The sequence below is a fragment of the Ixodes scapularis genome, unplaced genomic scaffold, assembly GCF_016920785.2.
Source record: "Ixodes scapularis isolate PalLabHiFi unplaced genomic scaffold, ASM1692078v2 PGA_scaffold12__126_contigs__length_90152505, whole genome shotgun sequence".
NCBI lineage: Eukaryota > Metazoa > Arthropoda > Arachnida > Ixodida > Ixodidae > Ixodes > Ixodes scapularis.
In genome coordinates this window covers 8,968,590-8,987,741 of record NW_024609838.1, presented here as the reverse complement: position 1 = coordinate 8,987,741, position 19,152 = coordinate 8,968,590, and the positions used below count along the sequence as shown (strand labels likewise).

Below are 19,152 nucleotides of genomic sequence, written 5' to 3'. Positions count from 1 at the left end.
GGACTCTCTTTACGGATGTGGATGGGGGATAGCGGGGCTTGGGTTGCCGGCTGCAAAGCGGCGTGTACGGGGGTAGAAGGGGGGAGGGGGTTAACGCTCGTTGAGTGATATACGCGCCGTCCGAATTCGAAATTTAAGTTTCGGCACGTTGCCGAACGGCCAATCCGGCGTGAGCGTCGGTGCTAGAGGGCCTATCACCTGCGCCGTAAAAGTTGGTGATGGACCGAATCTGCCGAACTTCAGATGCGGCAAATTTCCGCACATGCCGAAATTTAGAAGGTAAGTTCGACAAAGATTCGATAAAAATTCGGCAAATGTCTGCGCACGCGCACGAACGCGACGGGGCCATGGATCGCAAATGGACGCCGCGCAGTCGCACGGTTACCATCGCTTTAGTACAACCAGCGGTTACGGCGAGGTCTGGAGTAGGCGGCACGGTAACTGGGCGTTCGTGAGCTTTTGCGAGTGTGGTTGTCTTCAATATTTTCTGCCTCAAGAACAGAAGTCGACGAGTAATTTACGCGGCTCACTGCCAAAAGTGACAGGCGGTTGCATTCTGGATAACGTGATTTTCATTTGATATTTCCATTCATGAAACGAGGTAGTTGAAAGCATTGACTGACAACTGGACAATTACGCTCAGTGCTCGCAGCCTACTGCCGTCAAACGGGCAGGGTCACGAAGCTTGCCAGAATTAGGGGCTGGGAAGTCGATCGAGTAACCTATCGATTAATCTACTAATGATTTAATCGTGATTAATTTTTAACCGGTTAATCGGTAAAATTTTGACGAAACTAAAACGGTTGAAAGTCAGCGCTATCACCACGCAGACGAGGACGAGTACATCTGTATGAAGAGCAAACTTTAGGCTAAATTTTAGCCTAAAGTAAGCTGTAGGGGCGAGGATTAGTAACCTCAGACAATTGGATTAGCTTACACGTGTCCCGTCTAGTTCAACGCCGTTTGAGTGTCTGTTTAGCGCAGCGGAGGCAATTGTGAACAATCAAGGAAGGTCGCTCTTGCCGGAGAATATCAACGAGCCTCTTTCCCTCGTGCAGATAAAGTAATGACCTGTGAGCGTGAGTGTCTTTGAAACTGTTCTGAATTACACATGGAGGCCGATTCGAAATCCAGATGGTATATTTCCGCCGTTTGTCCACAATTCAACAAAATCAAAAACCAATTTTCTTTTTTTTTATACTTTGTATGAGAATGAACGAGGCGATTAGTTGATTAATTAATCCATTGAAAGGTCGCAATTAATCGGGTTAAACGTTTTAATCGACGCCCAGCCCTAGCCAGAATGTATGGGATGCAGCTGGCATCCTCGTCATAATGGGATACATGTTTTCCCCCTTCTTTTTTCTTTTTACGCACTTTCTGTAGTGCGTATATTCTGTACATTTATTTGTCTGTTTGTTTTTTCACATGTGGTGGCGGGCTGGCAGGCGCTCTGAGTAAGGGTTTTCAGCTATCTGCCTAGCCCCGCACACCACCACATGGGCCCCTCCCAGTATGTGCAAATAAAATTATTATTTTTATTATAAAAAATCCTATTTTCGGCTTACAAGTAGTTTGTGCCAAAACAGAATAATATTGCGTTTTAGTTCGCATTATTTCGCGATTTTCATGTATCTGCATAAACCTAAACACAGAACTTTCATGCTCGACGTTGGATATCCGATATTCCTAACTCTCCCCATCTTCTTGAACGTCCGTGTGTGTCCTAACACCAGGAAATCGGAATGTACGGAGAAGGCTAAAAAACGGCACGTTGCGAATATGGAACGCGCACTTTCTTGCCAAGCTGACGTCAAGTGGCTCAGATCGAAAAACATGCATATTTACAATATTGCTATCTCTTCAGGTGAAGGCTCAGCAACCGTTGCAATCGTATTCGCGCACGAAACGGCGACTTCCAGAGAAAGTAAGAACGTAGTGATTGCTTTTATTTTAAAAATGTAAACACACATCCAGGCCTGCGCTGACGAAGTCTTAAAATCAAAACTCTCGTAGCGTGATTCATGACTGCGGCGGCTGCTACCCAACCTCGTTGTCACGCCACTTTCTGGAAGCAGACACTAAAATTGCAAAAGTAAACACAAAAGCGACACCGATACAATTATCTTACAGAATATCACCTTATTTAGTAATAACTGTCTCAATAGGCACTACTAGTTGCTTTTAAGTTAAGAAGAAAAAACAAACAAAAAAACTTAAACCTTTTACCAAATCTTTGTCGAATATTTGCCAAATCTATAGAAAAGTTCGGCAAAAGTTCGGCTCGCCGAATCGGCGCCGAACTCTCGATTCTGCAAAAGTTCGGCCCATCACTAGTAAAATAGTAGAAATTTGCGACCGGAGGGGGGGGGGGGGGGGGGGGGGGAGGGGAGGGGAGGGGAGGGGGAGCGGGGGTTGTCTTGCCCCCCCCACTCAAAAACAAGTTGGTACGCCACTGTTCAGCTCACCTCTTTCTGTCTGGTTGAAGCTTTTGCTGTCTGCAGCTAGAAAAAATGCCACGATGCAGAAACACGTGCTGCCTTTAGTTTCGGTTTCGTTCTCACACAGCGCACTGTGGCGACGCAGTCATTGCGGTAATTTATGACGATTTTTTAAAACTATTCCTCAGTTTATTGCTTTGGGACAAAATTGACTGATCAAAACATTTTAGTATCAATAATTGCAAGTGGATAAACTTTTGCGATTAATTTGGTTCGGTTTCGTTCTCACGGCGCGCGCAACACGGTCGGTATAGTCATTCAATTACAGTAACTGAATTGCAGTAATTGAATTAATGTTCAGATCGTTTATAGATTTATATAATTTTGGCATTTAAATTTTAAACCTTCGTTCATTTTTTATTTTTTTTTTTTATTTAGGCATTGCTGTTACTGGAGATCTTATGATACAACAAACTCTCAGTGATGCGGCAACAAGTAATAAACAAAACCGACATGCATCGTACGACATAATTGTTCACCTATTCATGCAGCTAGTGAAACCTAAGAACAAGACTCGAATAATGTAAAACGCTGCGAAACGAGTTCGATGGGATATGCGGAGAACTACTGTCAAGTCTGTAGAAGCCAGGCAGGTATTCTGAATGTCATTACTTTGTGTATAAACATACTCTGGCATTGTAATATATAATAACTGTCGCGGAATCCTAAATTGATTTTTGTGACATCGTTTCGACTCTCTCACAAGTTTACGTTTATTTTTGGTGGAGATCGGACGCTTGCAAAGTAAACCTGCAAAAGACAAATACCCTCATATGCCTAAATTTTGAGCGTCTTTTTTTTTAGGAAACAAGATTGATGTAGAATTTGTGTCCACCCCAGCCAACCAGTACAAGATCATTGTGAACAGCTCTGCGGGGGCTGGATCCTACGTGGGGAAAGCTAGAGCTGGTGCTGTACGCCGAGTCAGGGGCCAACGAGTCTTTCAGCATCACCAGGTGAGGCCTTGCTCAGATCACGCGTATTCGAGGCGACGTGCAATTGTGTTTTGCAGGAGACTGCATTTAGTTATAAAAGTTTGAAAGTATGGGTCGAAGCAAGTTCAGCCTTCAAGAGAGTGATGTTGGTACGTTGGTTGTCCAGTGATGCCCAGGAGCTGCGAGGTGGCCAGGCCTCCAAGGCGCTGGTGGCGGCTCACCCTGGCCGTGGGTGAACATCACCCGTGCGGTGATCAAGTACACAAAGTACCGAGGCTGGATCTACGAAGGCAAAGACGCCTGGTTCCTCGACAAGGTCTCTGTGCTCGACAGCTTCGGTTATACGTGAGTGGTCCCTTTGCACGCTTCTCGGGAGAAAAAAAATAAATAAATCAAGGAAGCATTACTTTGGATGCCTACTTTTACCTGTGCCTTAGAACGGGACACGTAGACAAAGACCGGCGTTTCCCTTCCCGGAGCGAACAAGCTTGTAATATTTTCGGTGGTTCTTCTGCTCTGCTGACATCCTTAAGGCAAAGAAGATTTAGATTTCTTTTAAAATTAAACTAATCATAAATCTTACGTAGGTATAAAAATGTATACGGTAAACTCTCACTGAGCGAACTTCGAGGGACCCCAGGAAATAGGTTCAACTAAACTGAATATATTCGCTAGATATGAAACACATAGGGCACAGCATTCATTGGGTCAAGAGTTTGAAATGCAATTTATGGAGTCATGTACATCGATATATACATAGTACATAACAGGTACCTTGCTGCCTTTCTCATTTTGAAAACAAACCTGTGATTTTCATTAGCACCAGTGCTCTTAAAGTGCATCAAGTAACAAAGCTGTCCAGAGAGTATGTTTTTCTGCACTTACACTGGCACAGCTTGTTACTGTGACAAAGCCCTACCGCAACGGCATCGCCCACTGGCTCGAAATATCCCGTGCGGAGTCGTTTCCTGTTGGGATTGAATGCAGTTTCTCCTTCGAGCTTCGACTTTTGCTTCACTGTCGTTGACAACATCGATGGCGGAATCCCATAGCCCTTCGCAACGTCCACTTGTTTTTGACCGTTGTCCAGATGCCGAAGGATTTTGATCTTGTCTGATAGAGACAACCGCTTCTGTTTCGTCGTACTAATAACAAAAGTGGGAGCCCAAACTGCCGTCCTTCCGTTGTTACCCAAATCTAAGATGGCCGTACGGAACTGGTGGCAAAGAAAAAACGGGCACGCCACGCGGTTCGTTTTCGTCTACTGTACGGCCGCTTTGCCTCGCTGTAAATGCCAACGATGATACGCCGCAGCTGCTGAGGCGGCGGGCATTGGCTACGCCAGCACTGCAGAGCACAAAACTTTGTTGAACTGATTGCAAAAGTTATTCTGGGTCCACCAATCAAGTTCGTTGAACTGAAACGTTTCGCCATTCCATAATTCGTTTAACCGAAACGTTTTTGCGTGGATTGCATAGGGAAACCGCCGGGGATTTTTTCAAAGTTCGTTATTCTGAAATATTGGGTTAAACCAACGTTCGCTCAAGTGATTTTACTGTATCCATTCCTTGAGCTTACAGAAATACAAAGCGTCTGTCGCCTGCAAGTGTCTCCGCCTCTGCGCACTCCGCTATCCTTCTCGCCATGCAACAACACGCACAATGTGCGCAGACTGGCGCAGACTGGCGCAATAGGTGTCTACCATTAAATTCCGAGACCATTCCTGGTTTGAGCAAATACTTTACCAGGGAGAGCATGTTGCAATCCACTCATTTGCATTAGGCATTGCACCTACAGTGCCATATCCATTCCTAGCGATGTGGAATCCTGGGTCCAAGCTAGAATGCATGCGCATCGTGCTGTTTACGCTATTGCACTGAGGTGCGGCACCGAGGGAGAGCAAGGCATGTTTTTTGAAACCTGCAGACTGTAGTTTTTAGAACTCTGCTGAGAGAGGCTTGCAGATCATTGTCGTCGTTTGTCAACAGCTAAACAAAATTCCTTAGGGAAGCGGAAGTTGCCGGGTAACTGCATATTCTCCGCTATAGTTGCTCCACTTGATTAGAGTAACTGCATGCTCTGCTGTACAATTACCTATACAGTTCCTCTAGTTCCCATCAGAGCTCCCAATTCAAAGGGCATGTCCAGTCGTTCCAGCTGTGCAAAGCCTTGCCAAGGCCATTGAGTTTTTGTGGATAGGGTGTATTCCTCTTGTCGTAAGTTATCTCGCAACTTGGTGATACAGCCTCCAAGAAACAGGGACAGAGATGGCCAGCAGTGGCATAGCCACAGAAATTCTTTTCAGGAAGGGGGGTTGTAGTGGCTGGGATGTACATGACTTGGAGTGCAGAGGGGGGGGGGGGGGGGGGGGGAGAGGGGTCAAAATGCATGTCTATATTATAGGGTCGGCTGGATTTCGAGGGGGGGCATGAGCCTCCCCCCCCCCCCCCCCCCCCCCCCCCCCCTTCCGGCGACGAAACTGAGGGGCAGCAGCCGAGTGCTGAATTTGGTGCATGTCTTGTCTCCTGCCCATCTCTGTACTTGGTTTAAGTTGTTCCCTGTCCTAGGCTCTCGAGAGTTGCAAATGCACGGCGCCGTTCGTCCGCTAAACGTGGGTGCTCCGGAACGTTCTTCCCTCTCGACTGTAGGGTGTCCTTCTGCGGGCTCCGCACTCGGCTGCCGGACGGCCGGCCAGTCAAGCTGCGGGTCCAACCGGAGGACTGCCAGCCGGAGCCCCTGACCCAGCGGGTGGCCCGCCTCGTCTGGCAGGTGGTGGGCCAACCGGTGCTCGGAACTCGGCCCCGCCCACCACGACTCGTCTGGACGCTCCAACTGGACAACGCCGGGCGGCCCACCGCCCAGCTATTGGCCCACTGATGCTCTCGGGAGGTGGCGCTTCAACTTACGCAGTAGTCACCACGACCTTCTCAAGGTCGTGGCCATCGACCCGGTTACACAGGGCAGACGCCGTTGTCGGCCTCAGGGTCAAACTCTTCCGTTTGTGGCCAGTACAGTGCATCCTGTCCGCCAGCGATCCACAGCTTTGGGAAGGGGAGATAACGGAGTAGGGTAGGAAGGTATGTCACCTATGCACTTTTACGGCGCTTATCATTCGCGTGACTCAGAAAAAATGCCGAGTCATGCGAATCTTGAGTTGGCAGTGAGTGTGGGCGTTTCTATTGGCGCTTTTCAACCAGGAGAACTCTCAAAGAGCTCACCGACCTTATCCGCCTCTCCTTTGTTTTCTCGGACCATTTAAAAAAACACAACTTTCCACCGGAAACAAAACAAAAAATGAAAGACGTTTACACATCTCTGTAATGCGAAATTAGAGAGCAGCTCTCGAGAAGGAGAAGGGGAGGGTATGCCCTTCCTCCTCCCGCTGAATTCGTCCATGGGTGACGTGACATGAAGTCAGGTGACGTCATTTTCCCTGCTAAATTTAGTGGGGAAAGTGAATTGGTGTTGAGGTCACCTGAGGTCAACTTCCCAGCTAAATTTAGTGGGGAAATTTTTCTGCTAATTTTTGGCGGAAAAATTATCCCGTTAAATTTAGCGGGTCAAGTTTCCCCACTAAATTTAGCGGGGAAATTGACCTCACGTGACCTCAACACTAATGCACTTTCCCCACTAAATTTAGCAGGGAACCTGCGACATCCCATAATCCAATGCGCACGGCTACGCTGACGGTGACGCCACTCAATCCAGAAACGGGTGCCTAAGAGCTGCGCTCTAAAACAGATAGGGTATTCAAAGAATCGGTTTGCATAATCTATGAGCTCGGTAACAAATAAATTCCCTACAGGAAAAAAAAAACTCAGCCAATAGAGCATACATACAAGCACACTGGATAATGACATGTTTAAAAACAAATGTTAAAAAATTACTTAATGAAATTTGCAAAAACTGAGAGTCGAACACTAAGTCTCAAAGCTAGCGCTCTTTGAGGCAAAGACATACTTCTCAGATGCACAGAACTATTTTGTCTGAAGCAGAAGTACCGGTGAAAGATGGAACCCCCTGGTGAAGCGCAACCTCCCCATACGCATCAGTGACGGCACTCTAGTCAGCCCCGCTACGGAGGAACCAAGACGGTTCTTTCTCGCCTGGATGCGTAATTTATTTTGACATTGCTCTCCGCATTCCATCGCCCAATAAAAGAAACGACGGAGAAGCGTGACTGTGGAAGAGATCCGTTTATTTCTCTGCCAGTTTAGGCCTTCTTGAACTTCTTGAGCAGGTTGCTCTGCTCGATGGCTGCTCTCCTCTTGCGCTGCGAGGGAACCGACAGCCTTGGATGCTCGTAACATTCTCAAGGCATGAACTATCAAGCCCCGTTTATAAAATGACTAATCTTTGAGAAACAAAGTTGTTTGCTTTCCTCTTAGGGAAGCAGACAAGGTTGCACACAAACGCCAAGACCCGATCACCCACTCATATTCATTAAGGGGGGAGGCTGGTCTTTAAATGGTAAAAAGTTGGGGAAAATTCACTTTTGAGAAAATGACTTTTTTGGCATTAAGACATACTCACCCAGCTCTGTGCAAAATATTATTGCTTCATCTAATATTTAATAATGAAAAAAAAAAAAATTAGGAAGTCTTAATTTTTTATGAACATTCAATAGGAATACACATACTTCAAGGGCTTTTTTCTCTCTTCACACTTTCTTCACAAGTACCGATGCCTTACAGGCGTTTTCTGACGTTTGTATTGAACAATATTAACACGTTTGGTGGCATTTTAGTCGGGAAGAATGGAGCTGTGCGGTGATGCTATTTTTATAGTCTTCCAACTTAAGAGCTCTCTCCAATTAATTACTTTCTTAAATAATGAGAAAGCATCTCTTTTACACTATAATTACAATCGCTTTTTAGCAACATAACCCCCTCTGTTAAGATCTAAAATAGCATCACCGCACAGATTACATCTTTGTGAATGCAGTTGCATTAAAAATTTTTTTAGTTTACGAATAATTTTTCTCTAACGACCTGTAACAAATGACCTAATCAAATTAGACCGATCTCCCATAGCTCGGGCTCTAGTAAAGATATTCAATATCTGATTGCATATTTGGAACAAGTGCGAGATGTGTTATACATGTGTATAATATGATAAGTATTCTCTTGTAAATAAGAAAATTACTCTAAAGCCCCACATCACCCCTTAAACGAAGCACGATCATACATTCCAAATTTGGCTAACCAGTGCTCGGCATAAACTCTTTACATTCATAAAGCACTGAATGACCGTCAGCTCTAGGTTCTGAAGAAAAAAAGATATTTGAAGGGGTTAAACCCCACACGTCCGACACCACTGAAAAAATATTTCCCAAAACTAGGATTATCCCTTGGCGACGGAAAATCCTGCTTTTGTACAAGTCGGTGTGCCGGCTAAAACCTATACGCTCCGAAGAGATTGCGTCGTACTAGAGAAACTGTCGTACCACTGGCTCCAATGCGTTTGCACAGATTCGCCTAATTTCTTTCCTCAAAATGCAGAAACAAGCACCTGGCATGTCTTTCTTACAAATCCTTAGGTTCTCAATGGTACATTTTTCCTGGACTAGGATCTCGTCGCCATTTGTTACGGTGAGGAAGTGAAAAGAAGGAAAAATATAAGATCTTCCATTGGTGCCGCCTGGGTAGGCACCACCGATATTAAAGCCAATTCCATAGAAACAAACTGTATTTTCGGATCAAGTGGAAATTTCACAAAAAAAGCGAATTGGGAACTGAACTAAGAAAAAACTGGGCCTCGCAAAGTGAACAACCCAGAAAGGACCGACAGCCCAACACCAGCCCAACCGTGCAAAGAGGCACAAAAGGGTGGCACCAGTGGGTCAAACTTCGGCAAAGGGCAATAGGCGAGCCCAACAACCACCGCCTACATATTTGCTTTTTCCCTCCTCCCAAGGAAGAACCTCAAAAGAGGGGACCTCGTCGTCAGCTCTATATTGGCTGATTAAAATTACAAAAAGAGAAATTAACGCGACTATTTGCTCCTGCGAAAAGGACTCGTCTCGCTGTTGTACGCGGAAGAAACGTTGCACAAAAACCTTGTTTCTTCCGTCTTATAGTTCGTCGCGAGTCGAGTGTAGCAGGATGGCCTCCTCCCATGAAACCCTCCACTCATTCCACTAACACCGGAGAGGAGGAAACCAACAATCGTGTCCTGCAGAAAGCTTTGCACGAGAGCCTTCTCATCCATTTCTTACGTGGCAACATACGAGTCACTCGTAGGACGAGAACTCTACTTTTTTCCGCAACTTCTGCATCTGACCGCCAGGGTTGCGACATCCCACCTCAAACATCGGGACCACTTTTGACGTACGGGAGGAACGGGACGCTAAATGCACCGGTCGGCGACGAGTTTCCAGTGCCCTACTATATAAACAAAACAATGTTTTATCTAAAATAATTCCTGCGGTTGTCCGTGCGGACGGACAGGATCCGCACTCACGTTGGGCGTGGTCGGCGTTGCTCCGACGTCCAGGAGCTCCGATATCCCGGTGGCGCCGCTGCGCACCGAGGACGCCGGCGTCTCCGCCGCTGCGGGGAACTCGACCGCCGGCAAACCCGCCGCCGCCACCGGCGCGGTAGCGCCGCCCGCCGCCGGGATGGAGGGCAGGACGGACGCGGTCTTGTCGGGCGCCAACACCTCGTACTGGTGACGGAGCGTCTGGAGTTCATACTCGCACGTGGCGAGCGCCAGCTTGAGCTCGTACAGGAGCACCATGTCGCTGCGGAGCTCGTTGAAGTGTTGGCAGACGTCCTCTCCCGGCGTCGGGTTCAGCTCTGCAAAGGGAAAGTACCATAAACGCCCGTGGGCTGCGAGACGTTTCCATCGTTCAATATGGACAACCTTGGGCCGGTTCGCGCACTTGCGTTAGCTTACGACCATGTGCTTGAAAAACTCTTCCGACGAAGGAACAGACTGGCGCCACATATTAGGTAGTTGCGGAACACTTTCACTTTTCCCTGTATGTTAATTTTTTTGTCGCGCATCACTATTTTTTTTATTGGCCCGAAAATCTCTCGACAAGGCGATGGACGACCATTTCTCAGAGAAACCTAGGGCGTGCATTTGAACTTATAAATACCACAAAACCTTCGTCGTAAGAGATTTGAAAACGTACACGGACGAAAGCAGTTGCGAGTGACCAGCCTATATACTTAGGCTGATTAACAAAATCGCCTTTAGCGGGACTGAACATCTATCCCTGTCAGAGAAAAGGAGGAGCCCACCCAGAGGTGGATCGTCCCCGTGCGTGGCTGCCGCCAAAGCCGAACAACTCGGATGCCGATCTGCCAAAATTGTCTTCCGCGAAACTGAATATTTTTTTTATTTGTTGGAAAAAAAGGAACAGTCACCCCCTTTCTCAATGTGGCTCATCCTTCAACTTGAAGGGGGATTTCAGATTTCGCTAGTTCCAAAAAGTTGGTAAAATTACGATCCTTTCAAGTGAAACAATCCCAAAGAAATATTGAAAAACTTCCATCAGGTTGGAGCACACAAAATATCCAGTTTTCTTCAAACAATAGATTGGAAAATCCTCGTATGCAGGAGGGAAGACGAGATCACTTTTAGTTCTGCAAAAGGTTTTTTTTGCCGTAAGCATGTTATTGGCAGACTACCATTTCGTCGCAGTAACCCTTACTTGAATGGAATGGTTTGCATACCGTATCAAGCTATACTGTAACAGTATGTGCACTGGCTATAAGCTATAAAGCTAGAACGTTATACGTGGGGCTGCGGTAGCTCGCTTAAGCTGTAAATGACATAGATTCTTAACCCGCGCACCTTTGGCTTGGCTCGAAGGTAGTAGTTAGCCAGTCAACAGGTCGGATCCAAGGGTGGTACAAGAAAACTGACCAAAGACGAGAAATCCAACTCACCGACACCGAGCTCCTGGAGAAGCTGTTCGATGGCCTTGGTCTTTTTTTGTCCAACTGATGCGGGCAGCTTCATCTGCAGATGCTGACGGTTAGTTTCGTGGTCTTCACTCCAAACAGCAGCAAAATGTGTGCCCCGATGGACCAACACTGCAGCAACGATGCTGTCGTAACAAGCTCCCGACATGACGTGAGCCAGCCTTACCCTGTGGCTACGCAGAGACACGCCGCACGCCTTGAAGTCCGGGAACCGGATTCCAGCAGACTCCACCATCTGTGCAAAGGGTTCATGTCACTTTTTTTCCCCTTCCCACGGCATAGAGTGAAATCTCAATTCAGAAAAGCGTAGCGGTTATGACATTCTAGATGCAGCGCAATCTGGTACCGTGCAGAAAACTTTGCACGTAACCGGTGCCGAGATGCCCTCGCATCGGCTCGCTAATGCAGCAAAGACCGACTGGTTTTGCTCGCATTGTAAGAGACCCTCCTGGGAATTAACTTTAAGTTTGTCACTCCGGGAAGCATGTTCATCCACAAACCTAGAATTGTGTACACAAATAAATTTCAAGGTCTCATTATTATTTGCTTAAATGTATATCATGTTTGTTACTCACCGACAAAAGTGTCTTAAAAGATTAGTAAGCAAATGTTCCATGGAGAAGTGGACTCCGTTGCGAAATGAGCTCATAATCCGCGACTCCTGACAGTGTAGGAGGCTGACATACACTTCCTCCTTTTCGCACCCTCTCTCTCATAGACAACGTAAAAAAGAGGAAGCATATTTTTCTGCACCCTCTCTCGTACAGAGAGAGCCCGTGGGAAAAAGTGTTACCACAAAAATTTAACGATGCCTCAAATCCAACAACGCCAAAAAAAATATACCGTAGAATACCGCGCATCCGCCCATTCCACTTTAAGCGCCCATTACCAAATTTGTAAGATCTGAGAAAATACACACAATACATTTATATGTAAAATTGATGACCAGACAAGCGCCCATCCCCCATTTTTTTGCGATTACCTCCAAAGTTTGAGTGGGCGCTTGCCCGGTATTTTACGGTATATACTGTAAACAACTTATTTTTCGTGGGCTCAACATTTTGCGATTTAGGTCAAAGTTCAAGTTATGGAATAATTTGCGGGTTCTAGCTTTCGCGACGTGGTGAGATCTCAATATAGATTCTAATGTGTTCACATTTTACTAAAACTGTTCGCGGGACCTATTTTTCGCAAATTGTAAGCATATATCTTTTTTTTTTTTTTTTTTTTTTTTCAGTTACAAGTTGAAATTTGCGTTGTCTGTATCGTCATCCATGTCTCCCTTTCGTTTCCGTAAAGTAAACAGAAACGCGCTGGACCACCTGCAGCTGGAAACCTACTTCCCCGACCGAACCCCGCAAGTGGTGCGGACGTACTCCGGTCTCGACGCCACTGCGGCTGCTCTTCTGCACGCTCAGCTTCTTCTTGGGGCCCTTGCGTTCGACGCGGCGCGCCTCGGCGCTGTTGTCGGCCGCCGTGATCAGCTTCTGGAGGTCCTGTGTCTTCTTCTCCCGCTCCTTCTTGCGCAACTCGATCTTGCGCAACTCTCCCAGCAGCGTCTGCTCTTCCTCCACCTGCAACGACCTTGTAACGATCAAAGTCCGACAGCAGTCTTTCCTTTTGATGGAACAACAACCGCGTTTTCGCATGTCAGTTCGCCCGCACGCCTGATCGTTTTTACTTCGTTCGAACGGCTCGTCACTCTGCCGGACCACGGGAGTCAACCGCAGTACTGTGGGTAGACACAACCAAGTGCTGCACGTCGTGGGCTGCCGAAATTTTGCAATTTGAATTGCCCGCAGAAACACTAAGAAACAACAACAGTACAGAGCTCGTTGCAATTGACAACACTGACCGGCATTTTTGGCAGATGTCTAGGAATGAGGGGCAATCTACGAATGACTTACTATTTGCGAGAAACTGAGGCAACACTCTTGGGAGCTGCTCTGGCCCGTTGCTTTATGCACGACTTTACATTCTTATCGGAGACAGAGGAGTGCCCCCTTTCGGCAACACCTCATTCCATCCCAAGTGCGAACGAAGGCTTCGTGCGCTAGCCAAGTGCCCCGAGTGGGGCTGGCATCCGCACGCATTTGTGCGGTGCAAACACCGTTTGAAACAACAGCATTGTGCTAGTAGTTTCAGCTTCGCTCTCACTTAAAGGGAAACTGCACTTCATTCTTGGTGGCGTGAAAACAAATGCGGCTGTTATTAGTATCATTGCGTGCCAAGAATGTAATACCACTCAAAAGTTCATTAAACCGGCCAACAAAAACTGAGATGCCCCAAGTCACCAAAATCTGCTAAATTAGCGGGCGATGTGCGGCGGAGCCAACGTTTTACTTCCGTCGTGGCTGACCTCTTGCATACGCAGTTTTCTGCTCGGTACTTTCTATTCCGGGAAGAGCTGACCAGGTGGCGCTACCGGCACGCAGTGTCTACGTGTCGGCCAACTAGCCGCCTTGGTTGCCGCCTACATTTCCTCCTTTGAAGCCGCTTGCGTTGCCTGTTCGCCCCCCCTCCCCCCTTCCTTGTGCATCCGCTTCTTTTCTAGGTTACCGCAGGTATAGATAGTCTGCTTTGGACTTGCCTGCTCACTGGTGCGGTCATAAAGCTTGACGAGCTGCTCCTTGCGGCGGCGCTCGTGCTCGGCGTCGAAGGCCCTCAGCTTGAGCTCCTGGCCCGGGGGTGCCCGTGCCCGGGCCAGGGCGTTGCACAGGGCATAGTAGCGCTCCTTGAGGTCCTCGAGGGAGCGCAGGGAGAAGCGCGGCGTGTCCCAGCGGTCCCGCACCACCAGGAAGCGCAGGTCGTACTGCCGGCACATCTCCAGCAGGTAGTCTGTCTCCGCCCGGCTCCACTTGCCGCACGTCAGGTGCTGCTGGTACTCCGCATCCGAATACGTCGGCACGTGCACTTGCTGCATCCCAAAAACCAGATCGACGACCGTCGCCGTGAAACACCGAGCGAGCGCCCACCCAAAGGTCGCCGATCGTCGCAAAAAAATGGGACCCTTATTAGGTCCGGTGGACCCTTTAGTTTTAAAGCAGTCGAGATGCTCTCCAAGGAGCTTCACCGGTTTGCACTGGCACGAAAAGCTTCGCCGTCTGGCACCGGCTTCTCGGGGAAGCAACCGACGTAGAGGAACGCATCGGTGGGCTTGTCAGTTTGATAAGCTGGGTGCACCATATGTCCTTCGCTTATATTTCCAACGTCTCTAAAGTAGGGACTCACTGCGACATGGGCAAACGCTCGGTATCCCGCTCGGAAGGGGCTTTGTGGCGCAAAAGTGCTTCAACTAGATACGACCGTTCCTCCGGGACCCAGAGGGCGCCGTCTCTAACTGCGGTCGAAAGTAGACGCGCCAGCTAGGTGGCGCAAGCTGCCACTCTATCGGGAGAGTGTGGCCCCGTCCGTCCATCCGTCAACTGAAAATTCGGATCTACTACCAAGTTGGAAGAATGGTCACCTTGTTGAACTTGGAGAAGGGATATTCCTTGCCCTCGTCCGCAACTCGTCGCCAGTGGCTTAGCATCACACCGTCCTGCAAGCCAGTGAAGAGGTGTGAACCGACGTAGGGCTACGTAGCTAAGATTTGCTAAACATCTATTAGGGTGCACCAGATAGAGACTTCGGCGTGCACGCTATTATGAATGGAAGCGGCACATAACAAAAGCAAAGTACTACATTATAACTGGATACCACTTACAAAAGATCAAATAGAGTGCCTTTCTAGGATTACACATGGAAAATAACGACCATCATCCGTAGTCTTGACAGCTTTCACACGCCACCCTTCAGTTAGCGCTAGTGTACAGCTACGAAAATTGCTTGAGTCACACAAACTGCTAAGAGATAGTGCAGCTCGCACTTCTTTTGCGGAGACTTGCCTTGCGGCCGGGATTTGCAAAGGGCATCCAACGCCACGGACGCACTCTCCGGATGCCGAGCTTCGCTTTGTTGCGCTTGTAGCCTTGACTCGAGTCCGTAGGCAGCAGTGGCGGGTTGTCCCTGCGAGAACATTCGGGGCACAGTGCTCACAAAACTTGGGCAGAACGTGCGAGCCACGTCTTTTCTTATGGCAGCGCTATCTCCGTGGCAGCAGAGCGGCGGTTTGGTGACAAATCACTGGAGAAAGCATCCTAGGGTGCTACATCAAGAGGCCGTTGTTTAGCTTCCAATGGGACAGCACTGCCACGGAAAAACACGCGGTTCACGTTGTGGCGATGGCTGCCACCGATTCCACGTTTTCATGGATAGTAGGAAAAGGCTTCAAGAACTGGCCAGTGAAATGTAAATGTGTCTTGAAGGGCCGACGCAAGTAGGCACATTCTAGTCAAACACAAATGTTGCACATAACAAAGTTACGAGAAATGCTTTCACAATGAAATTGCACTTTGACTGATCCTATCGAAGATATAGTCGAGAAAAAAACGACATCGGCGTGCCTACGAGCCGTAGTAAAAAAAAATGTGAACAGCAATGTAGCGATGGTTCTGCAGATGCGAATCTAGAGGTATGTGGTTCGACAAAACGCCACAAAGGAAACAAAAGCAACTGAACGTCAGTCCTTTAGGTTGGCCAGTGAGAGACTTACATAATCTAGGTTGGTTCAGGTAACTTAAAAGTGCCACCCCTAAGACCGAAGAAAAACAAAGAATCACGTTGGCCGGTGATGGCCCACACGTCCGCGAGACACTAAAAAAGAAGGTAAACGCTTCTCATTAAAACCAGTGTGTCGAACCGAAAAAAATATGGGTTCGGTTACGGTTCAGGTTCAGGTAAATTTATTTTGTTCCGGTTCAGTTCCGGTTTGATTAATTCGATCTGCGAACCGGTTCGCGAACCGGTTCGGGGCGCTGAACCAGTTCGCGAAACGGTTCGGAAATTATAAATGACAAATTGCAACATCAAAATAAATTACAAATAAAACATCTGAAATCAGCACATACGAAACGGGATACATCGTAGTGTAAGGCTCAGGGATTTCTACCAGGAATGGTTTCTTTATGTGCACTTAAAGGTTACCTCACCGACGTTTACGCGTTCGGACTTCATCTAACTGGGTCCGACGCAGTAGCTGTAAAATCCGCGACCTCCTTACAAACCCACTTAGAAGTAGAACTCGCTAACTATCCCGCCACCTCGGCGTGTAAGCAATTGAAGAAACAGTGGAGAGAAAATACAGCTTTCTTTATTTTAACTAGCCTTCGGTAACTCAAATTAGACCCTTAAAGAAGTTTTCATTAAACAAGATACGGAATATGAAAAACACTTCACCGAACGTAACGCCAGAAGGACGTAATAGGATAAATATTAAAATAGAAGAGTTCGCTGTCCGTGCAAGCCGCGACCAGCGCAATACTGGTTCCTATGTCAAGATTCATGGATGCAGCGTTTGTCAAGATTCATGGATGCAGCGTTTATATTCCTAAAACTGAGTGGAGAAGAAAAATATGTAAGTGAGGTGTGTGTCAGTTGACGGCACTTAAGAAACAAATGGCATTAATAGCACATTCATTGTCATCAGCGCATGGCCGAACCGTTTTGACATGAGCCGGTAACCATTATTTTTTTTCCGGTTCCGGTTCGGGTTCAGCGCGATAACAATATAACGGTTCGGGTTCAGTTCCGGAAAAAATACCGGTTTGGTTCCGGTTTTCGATTCGGTTCGGTTCCGGTTCGACACCCTGATTAAAACACAACCATCCATGAAACATGGATGGTTTGTGCCATCTATTGATAGCTTTGAAACCACTTTTGTTCTGCACACCTTTCACGCATCATTCTTTTACATGTGCTTGAAATATTCCTGACAGTGTTATGAGAGACCATTTCTCCTAGTGCATTGGTTTGATACTGCACACGTTACAAAACCTTCAATCTTGCAATAGATTGGAAGTGTTCTAGGGCTACCCAATTACTACCTGGCGTCGGAGAACAGAAGGGCGTAGAGTTCTCGGTGCATGCCTTCGGGGCGCTTGAACGTCGCTTCTATCAGCTTGCGCTTTTGCAGCAGCTTGTTCTGCAAAGGAATGGGGGCACGTCTTGTTATAAAGACGGCAAGCGCTCGAGTAGATGCTAGATCTACAACGTTGGGCGCTCTTACTTTCCGAGCGTCGGTGCCCATGATGGACTCCTTGCTGACTTCGGGGGTGTTTGGACGCTCCACGTCCAGAATATCCAGCACGTCGCTCATCCTGGGTGGCTGCCTGCGTGAACCGCGACAGAAGAGTCGCCAACGACTCGTCACATAACGTATAGGTTATCCCAAACCACGGTTGAAGAGAAGGGTGTTCGTACAACGCAAGAAAGGCGACCGAAATTGCACTCGGGCTTCGCGCATCTCCCGGTAGGGGCGCTGTCGGGTTGGGGCTCCGTGCGCAGGCGCGGTCGCGCGGCTCGCCACCTTGAAAACGTGAAGGAATAAGGACGGTTCCTCGAACTCCGGTCAAGCTGCGCTATGTCAGGGTGTTTGTCAGAAATAAGAGCGAATCTTCGACAGACCTGCTCCGCGGTGAAGCGGCGCCGTTCAGACGCCTCTGTCTTCTTGCATCGTGTCCCAAACTGGATCAATTACTCGGTGCGCGAAGCTGAGTAATTGATCCACAAAGGGATCCTTGTACGATCGGGTACAGTGAAACTGACTGCCTATTCGAAATTATGGTAGTATACACACGTCTGCGACAGCTGAGGTAGATAGTTGCTTGAAGCTTCTTGAACGATCATTGAATTAAAGAAGAAGTCGAGCGACTCATGCTCAATCAATGTCCTTTTTATATATATATATATATATATATATTGTTGGCTTACCTTGCGGTTGATTACTTTGGGGAAGCTAAATGGTAGCTCACAGTGTTCTAGAAACACCCCTGGTTGTGGCTATTGAAAAAGAGAAAAGAACAATGAACCCATTTTAAGAAAGTTTACGCAGCTCATCGCACCGCTTTCGATCAGAAACCAAAATAGAGCGCCATTTTGTATGGCCGTCGCATGTCTCCGGTAGTTTCGTATGTTTTCAAAATTTTGGTAGATGAGAGGCATCTGTAATACTAAAAAAAAACGAATCATTTATTTTAATTCAATCATAATTTGTTTCTCGGATTAATTTTTTTAAACACGATCCTTCCGAAAAGTTTTGTTTAGTGTGTTTAAAACTTACCAAAAGTAACAGCAGAGCTAAGCGTTAACGCCCTGACCGATTTAGAAAGTCACACGTGCCCAAAATGTGACGTCATCAAAGTACAGAGTGCCACAGAGTGCGTGCCGGTAATTATTGCTTAATTCTGTGTAAAACGTTCAGTAAATGAGCTCGAATTATCCTCCTTAATTACGTTGCTTCTAAGATCGACAGCATCAGGCTGGGAAGCAGCAGAATCAGGAGTTGGCATAGTGACGTCACAAGATTTCCTCCCTTTTTCTTCTTTATGAACTTTCTCGAACCTTTTCGGATAACTTCCGACTTCCGGTGCGCCATTTTTATTGGGCAGGAAGAGCAACAAGTCTGAAGAAGCGTTTGCGGACTCTCGAAATTGGAGGTAAAAATCCCATTTTCTGCACTCGTTGTTTAGTATGGATGTCAATTACGACGAACAAAGGTTCCAACTGTAATCTAGGAGAGTTTGTAAGTTACGTGTAACGCGTGTGGACACCCCAGAACGATTCTGCACGTATACCTGAAGCAGCCCATCCCTACTGGACATCGGTAGACTTTGTTCTCACTCGGAAGTTCTATTTCGCACAAATATATTCCGGGTATTTCTTTTATCTCGTGCCTTTCGCGCG

At 47.3% G+C, this 19,152-nt stretch overlaps 1 protein-coding gene across 1 annotated transcript; it reads right to left on the bottom strand.

Annotated features, from left to right (window-relative positions):
• Positions 1-7,617: 7,617 nt before the first annotated feature.
• Positions 7,618-18,358, bottom strand: LOC8034260 (DNA methyltransferase 1-associated protein 1). Its single transcript, XM_040208807.3, has 11 exons — positions 18,181-18,358; positions 17,477-17,579; positions 17,295-17,392; positions 15,258-15,378; positions 14,837-14,911; positions 13,961-14,287; positions 12,747-12,944; positions 11,537-11,605; positions 11,335-11,407; positions 9,899-10,233; positions 7,618-7,709 (listed from the first exon to the last, which is right to left on the bottom strand). The coding sequence occupies exons 2-11, from the start codon at positions 17,564-17,566 to the stop codon at positions 7,650-7,652; spliced, it is 1,446 nt and encodes a 481-aa protein (XP_040064741.1). The 5' UTR covers positions 17,567-17,579; positions 18,181-18,358; the 3' UTR covers positions 7,618-7,649.
• Positions 18,359-19,152: the final 794 nt, after the last annotated feature.

What these genes read in the sequence shown, in the direction of transcription:
- LOC8034260 (XM_040208807.3), bottom strand. Translation starts at nt 17,566, where the DNA reads ATGAGCGACGTGCTGGATATTCTGGACGTGGAGCGTCCAAACACCCCC. An exon ending in TGGGCACCGACGCTCGGAAA is followed by an intron (nt 17,393 to 17,476) that starts GTAAGAGCGCCC and finishes ATTCCTTTGCAG; the next exon opens with AACAAGCTGCTGCAAAAGCG. An exon ending in CTTCTGTTCTCCGACGCCAG is followed by an intron (nt 15,379 to 17,294) that starts GTAGTAATTGGG and finishes ATGTTCTCGCAG; the next exon opens with GGACAACCCGCCACTGCTGC.